General features: G+C 38.5%; 2 protein-coding genes and 1 pseudogene across 2 annotated transcripts; 1 reads left to right on the top strand and 2 right to left on the bottom strand.

The window, feature by feature from the left end:
- Positions 1–406: 406 nt before the first annotated feature.
- LOC117488609 (uncharacterized protein C22orf31-like) lies at positions 407–6,320 on the bottom strand. Its single transcript, XM_034137608.1, has 4 exons — positions 6,231–6,320; positions 1,356–1,463; positions 824–1,059; positions 407–709 (listed from the first exon to the last, which is right to left on the bottom strand). The coding sequence occupies exons 1-4, from the start codon at positions 6,318–6,320 to the stop codon at positions 481–483; spliced, it is 663 nt and encodes a 220-aa protein (XP_033993499.1). The 3' UTR covers positions 407–480.
- On the top strand, positions 6,146–16,213 carry urod (uroporphyrinogen decarboxylase). Its single transcript, XM_034138167.1, has 10 exons — positions 6,146–6,341; positions 8,203–8,315; positions 8,442–8,521; positions 10,282–10,344; positions 11,349–11,546; positions 11,662–11,823; positions 12,009–12,143; positions 12,585–12,685; positions 13,568–13,634; positions 15,208–16,213. The coding sequence occupies exons 1-10, from the start codon at positions 6,319–6,321 to the stop codon at positions 15,370–15,372; spliced, it is 1,107 nt and encodes a 368-aa protein (XP_033994058.1). The 5' UTR covers positions 6,146–6,318; the 3' UTR covers positions 15,373–16,213.
- Positions 10,634–10,727, bottom strand: LOC117489062 (annotated as a pseudogene).
- Positions 16,214–16,382: the final 169 nt, after the last annotated feature.

Below are 16,382 nucleotides of genomic sequence, written 5' to 3'. Positions count from 1 at the left end.
TGTTAACAGAGGAGCATGAACTGATTCAGAGGAAGACAATTAATCAGTGGTGAGATACATTAAGATCAATGAAAGTAAACTTATCTCAAACTAAATACTAACTCTTAACACTAAATACTTATTCTTAACACTACATTCTTAAACTTATTACTAAATACTTAAACTAAACACTTAATACTTATACTTAGCAGTAAAAACGTACACTTAATACTAAATACTTCAAACAAAATACTTTAACTAAAAACTTAAACTAAACACTTACTCTTAACACTTTATAGTTATACTTATGACTAAATACTTAAAACTAAAGACTTAACACTTAATACTTATGCTTGGCACTAAAGACTTAACTCTACACTTAATAAACTTAAACTTAACTACCATACTTAAAACTTAAAACTACTCAAATGAAACTTAAAAAAACTAAACTAAACTTAAAGCACAGTGTTATTTAGACATGTCAGCTTATGAGAGTGTGTCTTAGTGCTTTGCCCTTTTTGCTGGTGGATATTCGGGCTCTGGTTCACCAGAAACATCCACGTTGAAGAGCGGAGGCTGGACTCCAGCACCGTAGGACACGTCCACATGGACCAGACCGTCTTCATCCACTGTCTCTGTGAACATCGGACGGTCCAGTCGCTCCCACAGCTTCTGCTTGATACGACGACCCAGACCCAAACTATATGGACGCAGGAGACCGTTCGGGAACCTGAGAGGAGAAACACAAAATAAATCTTTATGATGAAGGAAAATAGAGATAGATTTCTAAGAGAGTCTAAACTCTGTAAATGAACTGACTCATTTTATTTGTGACACAACGTACCTCAGCATGTTATCCACAACTTCATGGTAGATGAGCTGGTACTCCTCGACTGAGCGATTGTGGATCCTGATAGGGTTGTCGAGGTGCAGAGGAGCAGTGGAGGTCCGGGGGCTGGGGGCCACATTAGAGACAGGTGGCAGGTCAGCAGGTTTAGGAGGAAGAGCAGCGGAGGTCTGCTTCCTTTTCTGGGGAAGGTCTGCAGAAGCAGCAGGGCGCCTGCGCTTTGTATGTGGCACCTGGAGAAGGTCAGCAAAACACGAGAGGATGTCAGACTCTAGTAAACTTCTTACTTAACAAAATACTTTTATCATTTTACAAGAGGAAACATCTACATCAGATGCACTGCAGAGGATTACTTGAAATGTGAGTATTTGGGGCATTAGTCCTGTACAATGGACCTTGTCTAGTCTCAAACAAGTTAGTATTGAATATATTCCACTATGTGTTTGCCTTTTTGTAAACCTGTCAAATAATCTTGTGGATTAAACTGTGTACAATTTCAAGGAACAGAGTTGGGGATCAGATGTCTCACCTGGTCGTCCCTGCAGCAGGGACACTGTCTGCAGACTGCAGGCCTCCTCTGGCGGGCAGAGACTCTCCTTCCTGTCTGGTTGTCCTGCGGGAGGACGGGCACTCGACCCTGCAACAACACACACTCATGTTAGGATGAGGCTCTACAAGTACATGCAGGATGGACCTTTTTCAAGTATTTTGTCATGTCGTGGTATAAAAATCAAATGTGTTATTACTAGTTTTATGTGCTGGAAGATTAACTTGCCAAAGATGGATGTGGTTGTTGGATAAAAATCATAAATGAAGGAACATGAAACGTGTAATCAAAGTCTGAAAACCTCCTCAAGACGAGACAGGTCCAGTAACAAATCAAGACCCACCTTTCGGCCCTCATGTCAGTTAATATGTGCTTTATTGAGGCATAGGCCTATGTGAAGTGTATATAATATTATATATATTAAGCAAATGTCTGTTTACTGTTTGAACATATAATATTGCACATCTGATGGAAATAATGCTAAATTAAAGTACTTCAGAATAACTTTAATTAGCTACATTCAAAGTTACAATATGAATGTATTTCAGCTTGAAGCTGGGTGGGTGATATAGCCTAGAAAGTTAATATAAATGATTTTTATTACTAATAAAAAACATTTATATTAACTTTCTAGGCTATATCACCTTTCAATTATTAGATATATACAACATTTAGTTTAGTTACAGTCAGGGGCGGACTGGGACTAAAATTCAGCCCTGGAAACTGACCCAGTCCGGCCACATGAAATGTCAAATGTTAGAAATCCGCTGTTTATTATTTAAAGTTTTACGTCTGATTCGCTCCTTTTTTCCTCTCTGTACACAGCTCCAGTTTGGGCATTGGCCTGTCATCAGATTTCATTTTGAGTTGCTGCTGTAGTAGCGGAAGTTTAGTAAAATTATTTTTTATGAAATAATCCAAATCTCCACCCTCCATAATTGCACTTGCTTCAGTTGCTTGCTACTTTTTAAGGGCGGTGATGACAGTTACAGTACGAACTGAAGTTGATGCGATTTGGTTGGATTGTGAGGCATGACGTGAGCCTCATCTGATTGGTCAATCCCTCAATTTCTTTTCACCAAGGGAAGCCAATTTCGGCTCGCCTCCTCTCGTAACAGAGTGCAATCTACTGTTTCACCATAACATCTAGAGGGGCGCTGTTTCACTCTTTGTAAAATACTCAATGAGAATGGGGGAGAGATGGGCCGGCAGAATATTTACCGAAACTAAACGAAGTGTTTTTATTTATTTATTACAATTATAACTACAATCCAAAAAAACAGGGAAAGCCTGGCTTCCCTTGGCCTCCAGGAGAAAACGCCACTGAGTTCAAGGGATAATTCTCACCCACCTCTTGCTCTTGCCCTGCACTTGTATGTGCCAGTTGAGCTGGTTCTTCCACCAGCTCAACTCTGTCCCTCATCATGAACGCAGGAGGCTGGCTGTATATCTGAACTCGCGCCCTCATCATTCTCTTCATCATCTTGCACTTGTTCTAAGCTGCTGCTGATAGTGCTTGTAGCAGCACTGCTGCCAAAAAGGTCTGTCAATTTGCGACATTTATATGCATCATTTATATGCATCACCTGCGAGTTTATCAGTGGATGTTTGCTGGAACTGTTTGTAAACAGCGTGTTACCTGACGGACACACACAGCGTGACTCCGGTCAGGTAGAGACCGGTCTCCAGTCAGCACCGCTGCAGACTCGCTGTTTGAGGGCTTGATAACCCACTCCCCCTCCACACCGCTCCACACGCGTTGGTTTGGAACAGCACTTAATGTGGCGGACCCTCCGCGCGAGGGCCTTCGTGTGGCCGCTGGCCGGTCTTTTTTCTTCTTCGTGTGTGATTATTTGACAGATAAGAACCACACAACTGCATTAGCGGCCGCTGTCGCCCTCTGTCGGCCGTAAGCGCAACTTAAATGATGACTTTAAAAAAAAAAATGTAAAGGGCCGGCCGGCCGGCCGTCAACGGCCCTTGACGACCGGCCGTTCTGTGGTTCTCCAGATTCTACAGATGGCCAGTCCGCCCCTGGTTACAGTGTTTAATGCGTTACAGGAGCCTAAATGATTTGATAAACATCAGTAAACTGTGAGGTTTCTGAAAAATGTCGACGGCAAATCACATTGGAAACAACGGGGACTTTCAAAGTCATGACATCTTACATTTTCCATAATTAAACTGTGTTTTCTCGCTGTAATAACTCTCAGGGGGTCTCTGACTCTTGTCGGGATGTAAAAAGACTTGAGTAGAAACGCTAATTTGGAAGAATCGTCGAGTGAAAGCGGAGAAAATATTTTCGTGACCGTCTTCAGGTAGTTTTCAGGTTGTTATGGTTTAAATATTGATCCGATATTGACGCTAGTCCTGCGTCAAACCATAGCAACCATGGAATCCTCTACGTCCATTTTGTGCGCTTAGTCACGTTTCACCTGCTCTAATATAAAGTTTATACTATCAGCCTGGGATAAAGATAATGTAAATATTAATCTGTATAACTGGTATTAAACTGGAAATGTATTACACGCAGCTTTCAGTTTGCTAGTTTAGAAATAAATCACAATGTGCAGCAGAGACAATATTCATATCAATAAATGGTTTATCGTTATCTTTAACCTAAAGACAAACCTCTATGGGAAAAAATAATGAAAGCACTTGTTATTGAACTATTAGTGGTACATAGGCCTACCTGTTGATGTTGTTGTTAGTCTGATAATTACTCAAATACATACAACTAACACTGATCTAAAATGTAAAGTACAATCAGCCTGAGATGAAGTCCATGTCTTCATATGAATTTACAGATCTGAATGCTTCCAGTGTCTGATATAAAACGTGTTTAACTCTATAAATATATGCTTACGTGCTTTCATTGCAATCATTATGTAAAATATAAACTAGATTCTGTTTATATTTTCCTCTGAGTGAACCATACTGTGGCAACTGAACACAAGATGGACCTGTGTTTTGTTAAGTAGAACATTAAATAAAGAGTTTGTCTCTAATTTAATCTCTGTAGGCCTACATTGCCTTTTTTTTATAATAATAATAATAATAATAAATTCAATTTCTATAGCGCTTTTCTAAGACCCAAAGACGCTTAACATTTGTGGAAGGGTAGACAGACAAGGACAGGCAACAAAACAACAACAAAACAAAAACAAAACAGAGAGAAAGAAACAAAAAAACAAAAAATATCACAGGGCAGGGCTCTTCCTGAGTGTATGAAGCCATTATGTGGTCTAACACAGTGGTTCTCAACTGGTGGGTCGCGACCCAAAAGTGGGTCGCGGACCCGTTTCAAGTGGGTCGCGGATGTGTGAGTGAAGAAAAAAAAGTTGAAAAAAAAAATTGGAATATTTTTTTTTTTTTTGGGAAAAAATGCAAACTTTTATTTTGAAGGACCGATTTTCTAACGCTGTGAATGCAGTAGGCATTGGACTGGAAGTACCGGAGACCATAAATGGTTTTGAAAACTTCTGTCACGTAGTGATCATCTTCTCAATAAAACATCTCTGCTGATGTTTTTTCGAGTCTTCTGGCCAATCAGAATCAAGATTGTTGCCGGAAGTCCCCGGAATAACTTTGCGGTATAACTATTCTTTATACATCCATGGGTACAACTTCAGATAAAAATGAACACATAATGAAATATGTCCCCCGGTTTGATGATTGACAGCTCACAGAACAATGGGAGCTATCTACCCTTACCCACAATTTAAAGTAAGTCACACAGACTCTCTCCTCTTTTCTCTTCTCTCAGCAAGCTGTCAGAACAAAGTGAAAAACAAACAATGGCATAAAATATTATTAATATGTCGGGTAGTAATAGATTTATTTATTTTCTTCTCAGAGTGTACCAGAATGTGTAGTTTATGTTAGTATTTCTAAAAATCTCCTGGGGGAGAATCCCCCCAGACCCCCCTGCTGGGGTTGGGTTTTCAGCATGTGTGCCTTTTTATGTTAGTTCAGCTTTGATTCCATCATCTCATTAAACCTTTTTTAAAAGCATACTTTAGTTCTGTGAAGGGATATATGCACTGTACTTCACTTTCATTAATATTGTATTCTGAAAAGCGTATATATTACAGCACGATTTTTTGTTGAATAGATTTGAGTGCTTCAAAATGTTGGGTCACGATGTATTGACCAAGTAAAAAGTGGGTCCCGAGGCCTAACCAGTTGAGAACCACTGGTCTAACACACATGCGGATCAGGGTAGTGACAGTGACAGTGTTTTCTCCAAATTGTCATTGGTGTTACCGTCACTGGTGTTACTCTTCTTCCTGGTAACACGTAACACCAATGACGCTCCTATATAAATAAGCTTTGTATAATGTATACAAATTATAAAAATACTTTAAGCTCTACTTGTTGTGGATTGATCAAGTTAAGAGTTAGTTAGAGAGTTAGTTAGTTATTGCTATTTAACAGGTTTTTAGATGTGTAAGAAGGAATATATTTCAGCAGATTTGTATCACCCAGATTCCACATTTTCTGTAGAATGACCCGTGTGAAAAGCAGACATACCATGCGAACCATTTAATTTAATTCAGTTTATTCCATTTGTTTTGGTATGTTCATAAATGTTTTAGAAGTAGGCTGTATGTTGAGACATTACTATTGTCATTGCTAGAATTTATTGTTTCACTATGAGATACATTTTGTGTAATTAATAATGTGTTATCGATGTACATACACATCAATAACTTTTTATAAAAATCAAAAGGGAAGCATTTTATTTTGAATGCGCGGCTCATTTTCCGGGATGGTCACATGGTATTTCAAGATGGCCGCGCCCTGCAGCAGCGGAGTGTAGTGGCAGAAAGGGTTGTGAAAGCAGGTTTTACTGACAGTCGAGGAGCCACAGGACGTAGCTGACATCTCCACAGAGAGACAGAGGACCGTCTGAGTAACTTGTCTCCCCCACAGACCCGCCGACATGAGCAAAGACGATTTAATCCTGTAAGTAATTCTAAAACACAGGACTACCTTAGATTAAATGCTAGCATTTGGGTTCTTGCTGAGTGACATTATGAAACGTTCCTGTATCACTCGTATAAAAGCATTCCTTTCCATAATATAAATTGAATATAGCGTGATGTTTATCGTTTTCTAATCGTGTTTGTATCATTATATTAACGTTAACCCTGGAAACAATACATCTTCGGAATATTGATCTTTCAAATAGTATACTGAAATGTATTTATTGAGAATAAAGCCCTTGAGATAAACAATCTCGTTTTCAAGGGGGTCCTGACATAATACAAACAGCAAGACATTCAGAAAAACTACAATCACAACACACAATTTAGAGGTTACACATTTTAAAATTACCACTATATGGCCACAGAGAGGCCATGAACAAATACAGTAAATACAAACATCATGTTTTGTACATGTTAAATCATCGATAGCATGTACAATTCACCTCAAAATAAGAAGACAAAGCATTTTTAAACACTAAACACTTGAAAGGAAGTTAAGCATCTTATGTTTGGTGGCCAATTATTCCAATCTGAAGGTGCTTTGAACATAAATGATCTTTTACCAACTGCTTTGGATACTGACGGAGTGGAATAAAAGTAGTATCCTTCTTTAGTTTTAGTTATCCCAGTTAAATGCCAGTTACCTATTTCATTGGTTACAGTTAAAGTTAACATTTTGTTTAGTTTGCAGGCTTCAATGTTTAAATTAAGTCACTGCAAAGCTATTCTCAATAATCCATAGAAAAGTTAGATTCAAGTCCAAGTTAAATTTCAGCTTGTGATGCATCACCGATACATGTAAAGCAGCTTTTCATTCAACTGTTTTCCTACTGTTTGAAGATGATAAAAGGGTGGAGAAGTGTTATCTCTCATTTCGTTCATTGGTGCTCTTCTGTCCATGTGATCGCTGTGGAAAGGGAGGGGTTTGCCTGTATGTTAGATAACGGAAGCTTGCTACTGTATTGTAACCCCTGGGCTATATTGATTAGGACACTTCCAGCCAAACTCCTCAAAAAGGGCAATTACTTTTTGAATTTTTTATTTTTCTAATACCATTGTATTCTGTGTTCTACAAATAAAAGCTGATTGAAATCGGTGTGAATAATAATAGGAATGGGAGTCAATTACAAATATTGAATGTGATTCATTGTCAACAACAAGAAGAGTCACATCCCTGAAACTGAGAGAAAAATGTACGTTACTTACCTCTGCGTTTGTTCCGGTACTGGCTGGGTAAAGTGGCTCTGGTGTAGTTTTATCACATCCAATTTTTGCTGTATTGGTCTACAAACTTCTGCGTAATTTTGTTAGTAGCACAAAAGGGACAGAGAAAGAAAGAAAGGAAGCATAGATACACCTTTTAACCTTGAAACTAAAGGGTGTTGGGTTAGGTGAGAAAATAATTCAACTAGATTTTTTTACAACAATATAAAAGAGATATTAGAGGGAATATGATGATTTGTTTAACTCCCTAACAACAAAACCCAGAATGCAAATGTCATAAAAAGGTAAATGTTAAAAATAATTGGGATTTTGTTTGAGTTTTTTACTGTGGTATCGGATTGGTATTGAAAGTCTCTGGTATTGGTATCTGCTACAGCATCTTTGTGTTGTGAAATTCCTATTGCGACATTTAAATGTGATGTTTCTTCATAATGCAGTGAGGGTTCTATTTAGATTACATCCTGAATGGTTTACTTTAACTGTTGTTGTTTTTACAGATAGGGTAGCATTGTGAATACTCAACTGTCTGGCGCTGCTTTGAACATGACTCTTCAAGGCATCATTGCTTAAAAAAGACTGAGGCTAAACCGAGGGTATGTTTCTTTTTTATTCAGCCCCAAGGACTTCCCCCAGCTCAAGAACGATACATTCCTGCGAGCCGCACGAGGAGAGGAAACTGAACATGTCCCTGTGTGGTGTATGAGGCAGGCTGGACGATACCTACCAGGTACTGTGATCAGTGATCAAATCATCTCTCCTAACAAAAGTCACAGACTTTCTTTGCATTATTGTTTTGTTTAACCTTTTGAATTGTGAAGACATAGGCTAATATTTTATTGAATTTAATTTTCAGAGTTTCGTGAGTTCAGAGCAGGGAAGGACTTCTTTGACACATGTCGGTCGCCGGAGGCCTGCTGTGAGCTCACTCTGCAGGTATAGCAGTGTTTTTCAAACTTATTATGAAAAGTAAAATGTCATGAAAAAACATGAAATTCTTTACAATAATATTATTATTTTTAAATATGTGTTCTGACTTACCCCAAAAGAGAGCAGTGTTATATATGACTGCACTTCTATTTATAATGATTTTTCATTGACTTAAACAAGAGAATACTCTTTTGCCCTTTAAATAAACAGAGAACTGCTTACATTCTCCTGTTGTGCTACATTTCTGCTCATGAACACATTAGGGATGCACGATATTGGGGAAAATATTCTGGTCAATATATGGAAATACGAAAAAAGGACATGTGGCCTGTTAAAAATCAGTGCATCAATCTAGACAAACAACAAGCATAAATTGCTACGTTGTTGGCAAACGCATCATCGCCTATTTGGAAAATAAAACGCTGGACTTTTTAAATCCCAGAGAATGCACCATCCTTACTGAAATACCACCTGGAGAGACATGGCTTTTCACACACCTACTCACAATTTTACACATCATGTGCAAAAATGGGGTCCATCTGTCTTATCGAGCCTAAAACGCTTTAACAGACACCTTGGTGTTTTGAAATTGATCAAGTAGCTCTTTAACCAGAAGAGTTCACAACAGATGGCTAGCAACAGGAGGGAGCACACTGTTTCTACCGTGTGCAAAACAGTGGTATTTTTGTTGATAAATTTGAAAGTCTGATTGTCAATGCAGACCTGCCTCGTGAAACTATTTAACAAACTTCATATCTAGTATCCAAAGTATGTTTGTGTCCATTTTAGTAGCATTTTAAATAGAGACTTGTGGAGATATAGATGTTAATAACTGTTTTTATATTTCAAAAACATGAAGTGAATGATTTCTGAAGCAAAAAGGAATATACAAAATGGAGTGTATAAACACATCCATAATTAATATCGCAGATGCTGAGCTGAACATAGTGGTAAACTAGGGAATGTGTTTCAAGTGTAATGTCAGCTCTGTATGATGTAGGTAGGATTTATAGGCTGGAATTTTAGATAGGATAAAAATAAGGGAGAAACTATGAGAGCAAAACCAAAAGGGCACTAGCAATGGGCCAACCTGCATAGACACATAATAATAAGCAGCATGACAATGAGTACTTGTAAACAACACTGGCATGAATGAAATGATTCTGATTAATGGCTACTTTTTGGTGAGTAGCACTCCCCTGGGTTTCCAACTGTGGAGCTTTTTTTCCCAGTGAAGTGGACTAACTGACTCTGCCACTGGAGAGACACGGCTATCCACACACATTCTCACCACTTAAATAATTGTCAAACAAGTTGATTTTGTATCCGTATTAAAACCTAAGATGCTACAAAAGTTAAATTTGAGTTTTTTAAAAATGTGATCACTTATTTTTTACACACACGTGGTAAACAAACACAGAACAACAATATACTGAATGTCAATTAGGACATTTTATTTTCCGGTATCCAAATACTTTTGGTAGTATTTGACAGACTTCTGGAGATATAGATGTTAATTGATTTTGCATATCTAAAAGAATATAGAGTGACACATTTCCGAATCAATCATAGGCTGCAGTAATGCAAACTAAGCAATACAATTAACACCCATATTGTTTTTAACTATAGTCCCTGAAAAGATACAATCTAAAAACATAAAAGCAATTCCAGAGGGACCATTTTTTTTTAAAATTCCTTTTGGCAATAAACAACCACATTCTATTGTTTTTTAATTTAAAACTGTCTTTCTTTTATTCCGCTTTCAGCCTCTGAGACGTTTCCCCTTCGATGCTGCCATCATCTTCTCTGACATCCTGGTTATCCCACAGGTAAGGTTGTCAGGACTCATTCATTAACATGTTGACATTACATCTATTTCCGTGATGTCAAGAGTAAGTGGCATAATAACATTGAACATTATATTATATTAAGGGGTTATTGCCTTTTGAGAGGTTTTAGCTTTTCTCGTAGACATCAGTGTCTTATATATTTACATAAATTCCGCCTGTGTGTGTATATATATATATATATATATACGCTTACATTAAAACGTTTTTAAACATCTTCAATATATCCCCCTCAGTAGCACAAGAACAACTCGGGGCAATAGAGGACATTTTAAAGTGAAAATGCTTCATGAATTTGCGTGTCATCCATGCTAATCTTCTCTGTATCGATTCCCATTTGTCATATGAGCTGCCTGAGCGAGCACATTGATACTGAGGCTCTGCCCCTTGCTGGGGGAATGGCCCCTTTACTGCGGTACAGGCTAATAGTACACAATCCTTGGTAGGAAATACTCTTAAACTTTACAAACAGATAAGTGTAAGGTCTTTCTCTTGGTGACCCCAATTTTATTGGCAATGAGTACAACCATCAGCTAGTTCTGTATGCACATTTATGCAATTGTATTCAACAAAAAGGACAAGGCTCTTAGCAAATTCAGACTATACACAAACCGGGACAACTTTGAGCATCCTTGACTGAGCCTGAGCATCTCTCGGTGTAATCAGGTTCTATGGTAAGCAAAAGTGTAAGGTGTTTATTTATTTTTTGACACCAATCTCTTCGCATTAGTCCTGATTACTTTTGTCTGCACATTTCTGCAATTTTAATTACAACAACAACAAGGCCAAAACTGCCCTAACAGGATTTAAATCCTCATCAGTTACTCAAAAACAGTGTTACCTGCTCACCTGTGTGCCATTGGCTTGTATAAAGCTTTAGTATGGAATTAGCTAGGTTCAGTAGAAACCCGTAGATTTCTACAGCCATAAAATAAATAGCAGCCATTACTCAAATTTCTCTGTCCCATCCATTTCCCCCCTCCCAGGCCTTAGGTATGGATGTCCAGATGGTGCCAGGTAAAGGTCCAACATTCCCAGACCCTCTGAAGGAGCCAGAGGACCTGCAGCGTCTGCAACCTAAAGTGGACGTGGAGAAGGAACTGGGTTATGTCTTCAAAGCCATCACACTGACCAGACACAAGATCGATGGCAAAGTGCCGCTCATTGGGTTCACCGGAGCGCCGGTTAGTGATCATACAGACCAGTCAAAAGCCGGCATAGGTATTTCTGGATGTAAACATGAAAATGAAATCAAAAGTATTGTGATTCTTACTCTCTCTGTGTGGTGTGCCTACACAGTGGACGCTGATGTCCTACATGATAGAAGGCGGAGGCTCCAACACCCACTCAAAGGCGAAGCGCTGGCTGTACCGACACCCTCAGGCCAGCCACATGCTGCTGAAGATGCTGACGGATGTGATAGTGGAGTATCTGCTGGGGCAGGTGGCGGCTGGAGCGCAGGTTAGACCTCCTACCTCTTTATCTCTGGAGCCGTGTTTACAATATGTGCCACTGCCATTACGCATAACAATTTAGGGTGGTAACAAAAGGACGCAAACAGATTTGTTTTGTACTTCGTCCCACAAAATCTGTAAATCTAGATTCTTTTAAAACAATACTTCTGTCCTCTGCTGCTTGTTGTGCAGGCTCTGCAGGTGTTCGAGTCTCACGCCGGCATTTTGGGGCCCGTGGAGTTTAATGAGTTCTCTCTGCCTTACCTTCGAGACATTGCTCGCCGCGTCAAAGAGAAACTCAAGGAGACAGCGAAAGACATTCCCATGGTAAGCTGCAAACATTAGCATTCAAATATATCAATATGCCCAAATCCACACACACAGAGTAAGACTCCTGCTGTATCTATCTCACACATCTGCATGTATTCCTCTGGACAGTGTCAGTAGATAATGATAATGATAAACGCTATAACCGTGACAACTCCATTTATATATTTATTTTCCTGCTGTATTATTTAGTCTGTTCTCTTTTCATAATAGCTTTCTATATTGGTTGCAATACTCTGTTCTATTCTTACCATAAGTCTGTTGCTTCAACAACACTGTTTCCCAGGAGGCATCATTAACGATTCATCTGCTCTGTAATAAGTGAAATGTCCGGTCCATTACCAGAAGATGGCAGCATTTCACCAAAGATGGAGAATAACGAGTCCTACAGAAAGTTGTTAGTTGATAATCTCCTCTTTCTAACTCTCTGTTTGTTTTCAGATTGTGTTTGCAAAGGATGCTCATTACGGTTTGGAGGATCTGTCTCAATCTCATTATGAAGTGGTCGGGCTGGACTGGACTGTTGACCCAAGAGCAGCACGGTATGCACACACACACACACATACACACACACACATACACATACACATACACACACACACACATACACATACACACACACATACACACACACACATACACACACACATACACACACACATACACACACACACATACACATACACACACACATACACATACACACATACACATACACATACACATACACATACACATACACATACACATACACATACACATACACATACACATACACACACAAGTTAATCTGCGTCTTTTAACTCCAGTGCCCCTTAGCTTTTTCAAACTAGTAAATTAAATCTGAGTTCCAACCAAAACTAGCTTTTCTGCATGTGTTTAAGATTCAGAGTCTAAAGAGATATATATGGAATGTGATCATGAATACGTCTGTCTGTGCATGAATCCCCAACGTAAACTAGGACAGAGTTATTATGAGGTTTAAATGGACTGGGTTCAACCAGTGTGATGAGAACTGTTTTCTTTCTTTCTTTCTGTTAGCTTTGGTAGAAAAATAGAGTTGGAAAGTCTAAAAGACATATCGATGGAATGTGATCATGAATACGTCTGTCTTTGCATGAAGTCTAAATAAATACAGCTCCAGCCTCAAAGGCCTCTGTCATGGTGAGACTGCAAAACACAATCTTAAAGCTGAATTCATCTCAGCCAGTCTCTGCAGATATCGTAAACCATGCTGGAGTCTTTCCTGAGGAGCAGGTTAACCATTAGTGACCTCTCGACCGTCCCTGTTTTGTCACCGGTTGCAGGATTTATGTCAACAAACGTCTGTGTTTCCTGCTCCGCTCATCAAATACTTAACCTGTTGGTTAAAGGATTACTGTGTGTGTGTGTGTGTGTGTGTGTGTGTTTATTCATTCATTCAGGGAGCGCACAGGAGGGAAGGTCAGCCTGCAGGGAAACATGGACCCTTGTGCTCTCTACGCTCCCAAGGTAACCCCCACCCCTACTCGGTGTCTCATAGACAGAGACCTAACTGTTTTATGACTTTCTTTTGAAAAGACAAAACACAGTAACACTGCAGTCCCTCTGAAAGGAGATACTTAAAAGGCATTGCATTAAATGAATGTAAGCAAAAAACACAGATATAAGACATACAGTAAATATACAAATATTACAGTGAATCAATTAGTATAAAATATATATTTCAGGAGCAACCCAGAAAAAAAGGGTCAGGTCATCATCCTGCTCTTTCTCCTAATGAATGTATCGTGTTACTCTGGCAAAACACCAATCTTTGGTCCTTGTGCAAATACATGTTTGTATTTTTATTTTCAAATGTTTATACTTTTTTGTAATGTTTGTCTGTATGAGTGTTCCAAACCAGGTTCCCCAAACTCTCCCACATCAACAAACTAAAATGCTTCTTTCAGCCTGCTAAATGTCACCAGTTTATTTCACCAAAAAAAGTATGACCACACTGGGGGGCTTCCAGTCCTGCTGTGGGAGATGTGTCAAACAAATGTAGCAGAGTTAGTAGTATTACATTTAAATATGCAAATACTAATAATTATAATGCAACTGTCATGAAGCGATAAAGATGGAATGATTTGACATGAAGATGGCTGCTACGTCTTTCTAAAGAAAAGCAGTCCATGATATGCTCAGCGTAAATGTGACAGTGACAGGTATTAGAGGGGAGGATATTATAGCCTACAGTAGGTGATGATACACTGTGATGTCCAAGAGAGGATGAAACTTGACAGAGCTGCACAATGACATAACAAAATCATCTCTATAGCAGCAGCTGGGTTGTAATAGACTTCATCCTTCAATCGTGTTTTGTTTGTCAGATAGTTTACAGATTTCTATCTTCACGTCAACTTGTATATTTTCTACTGTTAATTATGTTTTATTTCTATTTTTGAAATGCTTCTAATTTATAATTGTTTATTTTCTATTCTTTTTAATTTTCCAATTGCCTTATGCTGATGTAACAAAAACATGTCCCAACTTGGGATGAATAAAATATATCTTATTTTGTCTTATACCAAAAAAACAAAAAAAGTAAAAATTGGCAATCCAGGATGATGAAAATGTTCAAAATTATTATTATGATTATTCTTGAGTTTTCTCTTTTTTTAAGATATAAAAAGAGCGTTCTTTATAACTTTATAATATGTCATAAAAGATGCATAACTGAGGTCTGTCTGTATAGGGTTCAGCGTTAATTGCCCATGTATGGATCCAGAGTAGAATCCTATTATTGTTTTGTGATAAAACATGAAAATAACAAAACCCTGTTGTCTTCTAAACTTTTCTCAAGTTTCATCTGCTGCTAGTGTCAGCACCTGCCTACATGCTGTGAATCCTATTTCTATTCAGACATAAAGCAGTCAAGTGCGGTTATTCATCCTGAAAAACTTCTGTTAACAAATAACTCGTCACTAGAAGTTCCTAAACTTGCTCCTCTTCCAAAGAATATCTCAACTTTTACAGATATTCTCCAGCTGGGGTTGAATCACGCCCTGATTTTAAAACCCCCCTTCCTCCTTCTCTTCATCAGGAGCACATTTCAAAGATTGTGAAGAAGATGCTGGAGGGTTTCGGGACGAGGGGCTACATCGCCAACCTGGGCCACGGCCTCTACCCCGACATGGACCCCGAGAACGTGGGGGCCTTCGTGGAAGCTGTGCACACGCACTCTAAACAGATAAACAAACGGATGTAAAGGTGGATGTGTGTGTGACGGAGTGTGTAAGCCAATACCGCATTACTTCATTAAAAACTGTTTCAGCTTTATCTGTTAAATAATCCATCCCTAGAGACTTTCATGGAGGGGAAATAAAAACAACAATAACCTCAAATGAATAAAATAAACACGATGTTGGTTTCCTAAAACAAGATTTTCTGTTCTATGTTGATCTGACCAGGAGTGGATTATGTTTTTCTATTTGAAATGGCAGCAATCCATTTTGCAAGTGCATGTACGTTACAAATCCAGTTGTTTGGGATTTGAACTCATATTTGATCTATTTAAACATGTTCAAAACGGATTGATGTCTTATATGAAAGCTATTTCTTTGATATATTGTTTCCATAATGTCACTCATACAATTCGAGGCTACCCTTTATAACCTTTTTAAAAGCTGTTAACATCTTTAATAAAAAAATTGAGTTGTTCATCAGTAACAGTAGCTTCTTTGTCCTTAGAGAAACACAAAAAGGATCCAAACTGCATTTAAAAACAAAAGGATTTGGAAGAATTGTTTCAGCAGGAGATGTATTATCGCAGTTCTACCATATTTTGTGGGGAAATGTCAGCGCACAGCGGGTTGATCGTTCCACCATCGAACATCTTAACAGTAAACAAAGTGCCCCGCTGGATCCCAGCACGAAAAGCTTTATTTTGACTCCCGCAGATCTTCTAAGAAATGCAAGTTGTTTAAGAAAATGCCTTACGCTGTCTTTGTTTTTCAGCCAAATCTGTTTTTTTCTCAACTTTTGTCTTAGAAGCCCATAGAGGCTGCATGTGATTGCATTTCTCCAGATTATTGAAACCCATAAATGTGTGTCTGGCTGTTTTTTGTTCTGTCCACTTTAATAGAGACTGACTTACATTTTGAGAAATGTATTGTCTTTTTTAAAAGTTATTAGATTGTCTTTCCCCCCAGGCTTTGAGAAGGATGGCTGTCGACTCATCTTTATGAGCTTAAACTGGGACAGATTGATTATGAGATT

The sequence above is a fragment of the Trematomus bernacchii genome, unplaced genomic scaffold, assembly GCF_902827165.1.
Source record: "Trematomus bernacchii unplaced genomic scaffold, fTreBer1.1, whole genome shotgun sequence".
In the NCBI taxonomy this organism is placed as follows: domain Eukaryota; kingdom Metazoa; phylum Chordata; class Actinopteri; order Perciformes; family Nototheniidae; genus Trematomus; species Trematomus bernacchii.
Note: the sequence above shows the minus strand (reverse complement) of the source record. Positions and strands in the feature narration are given on the sequence as shown.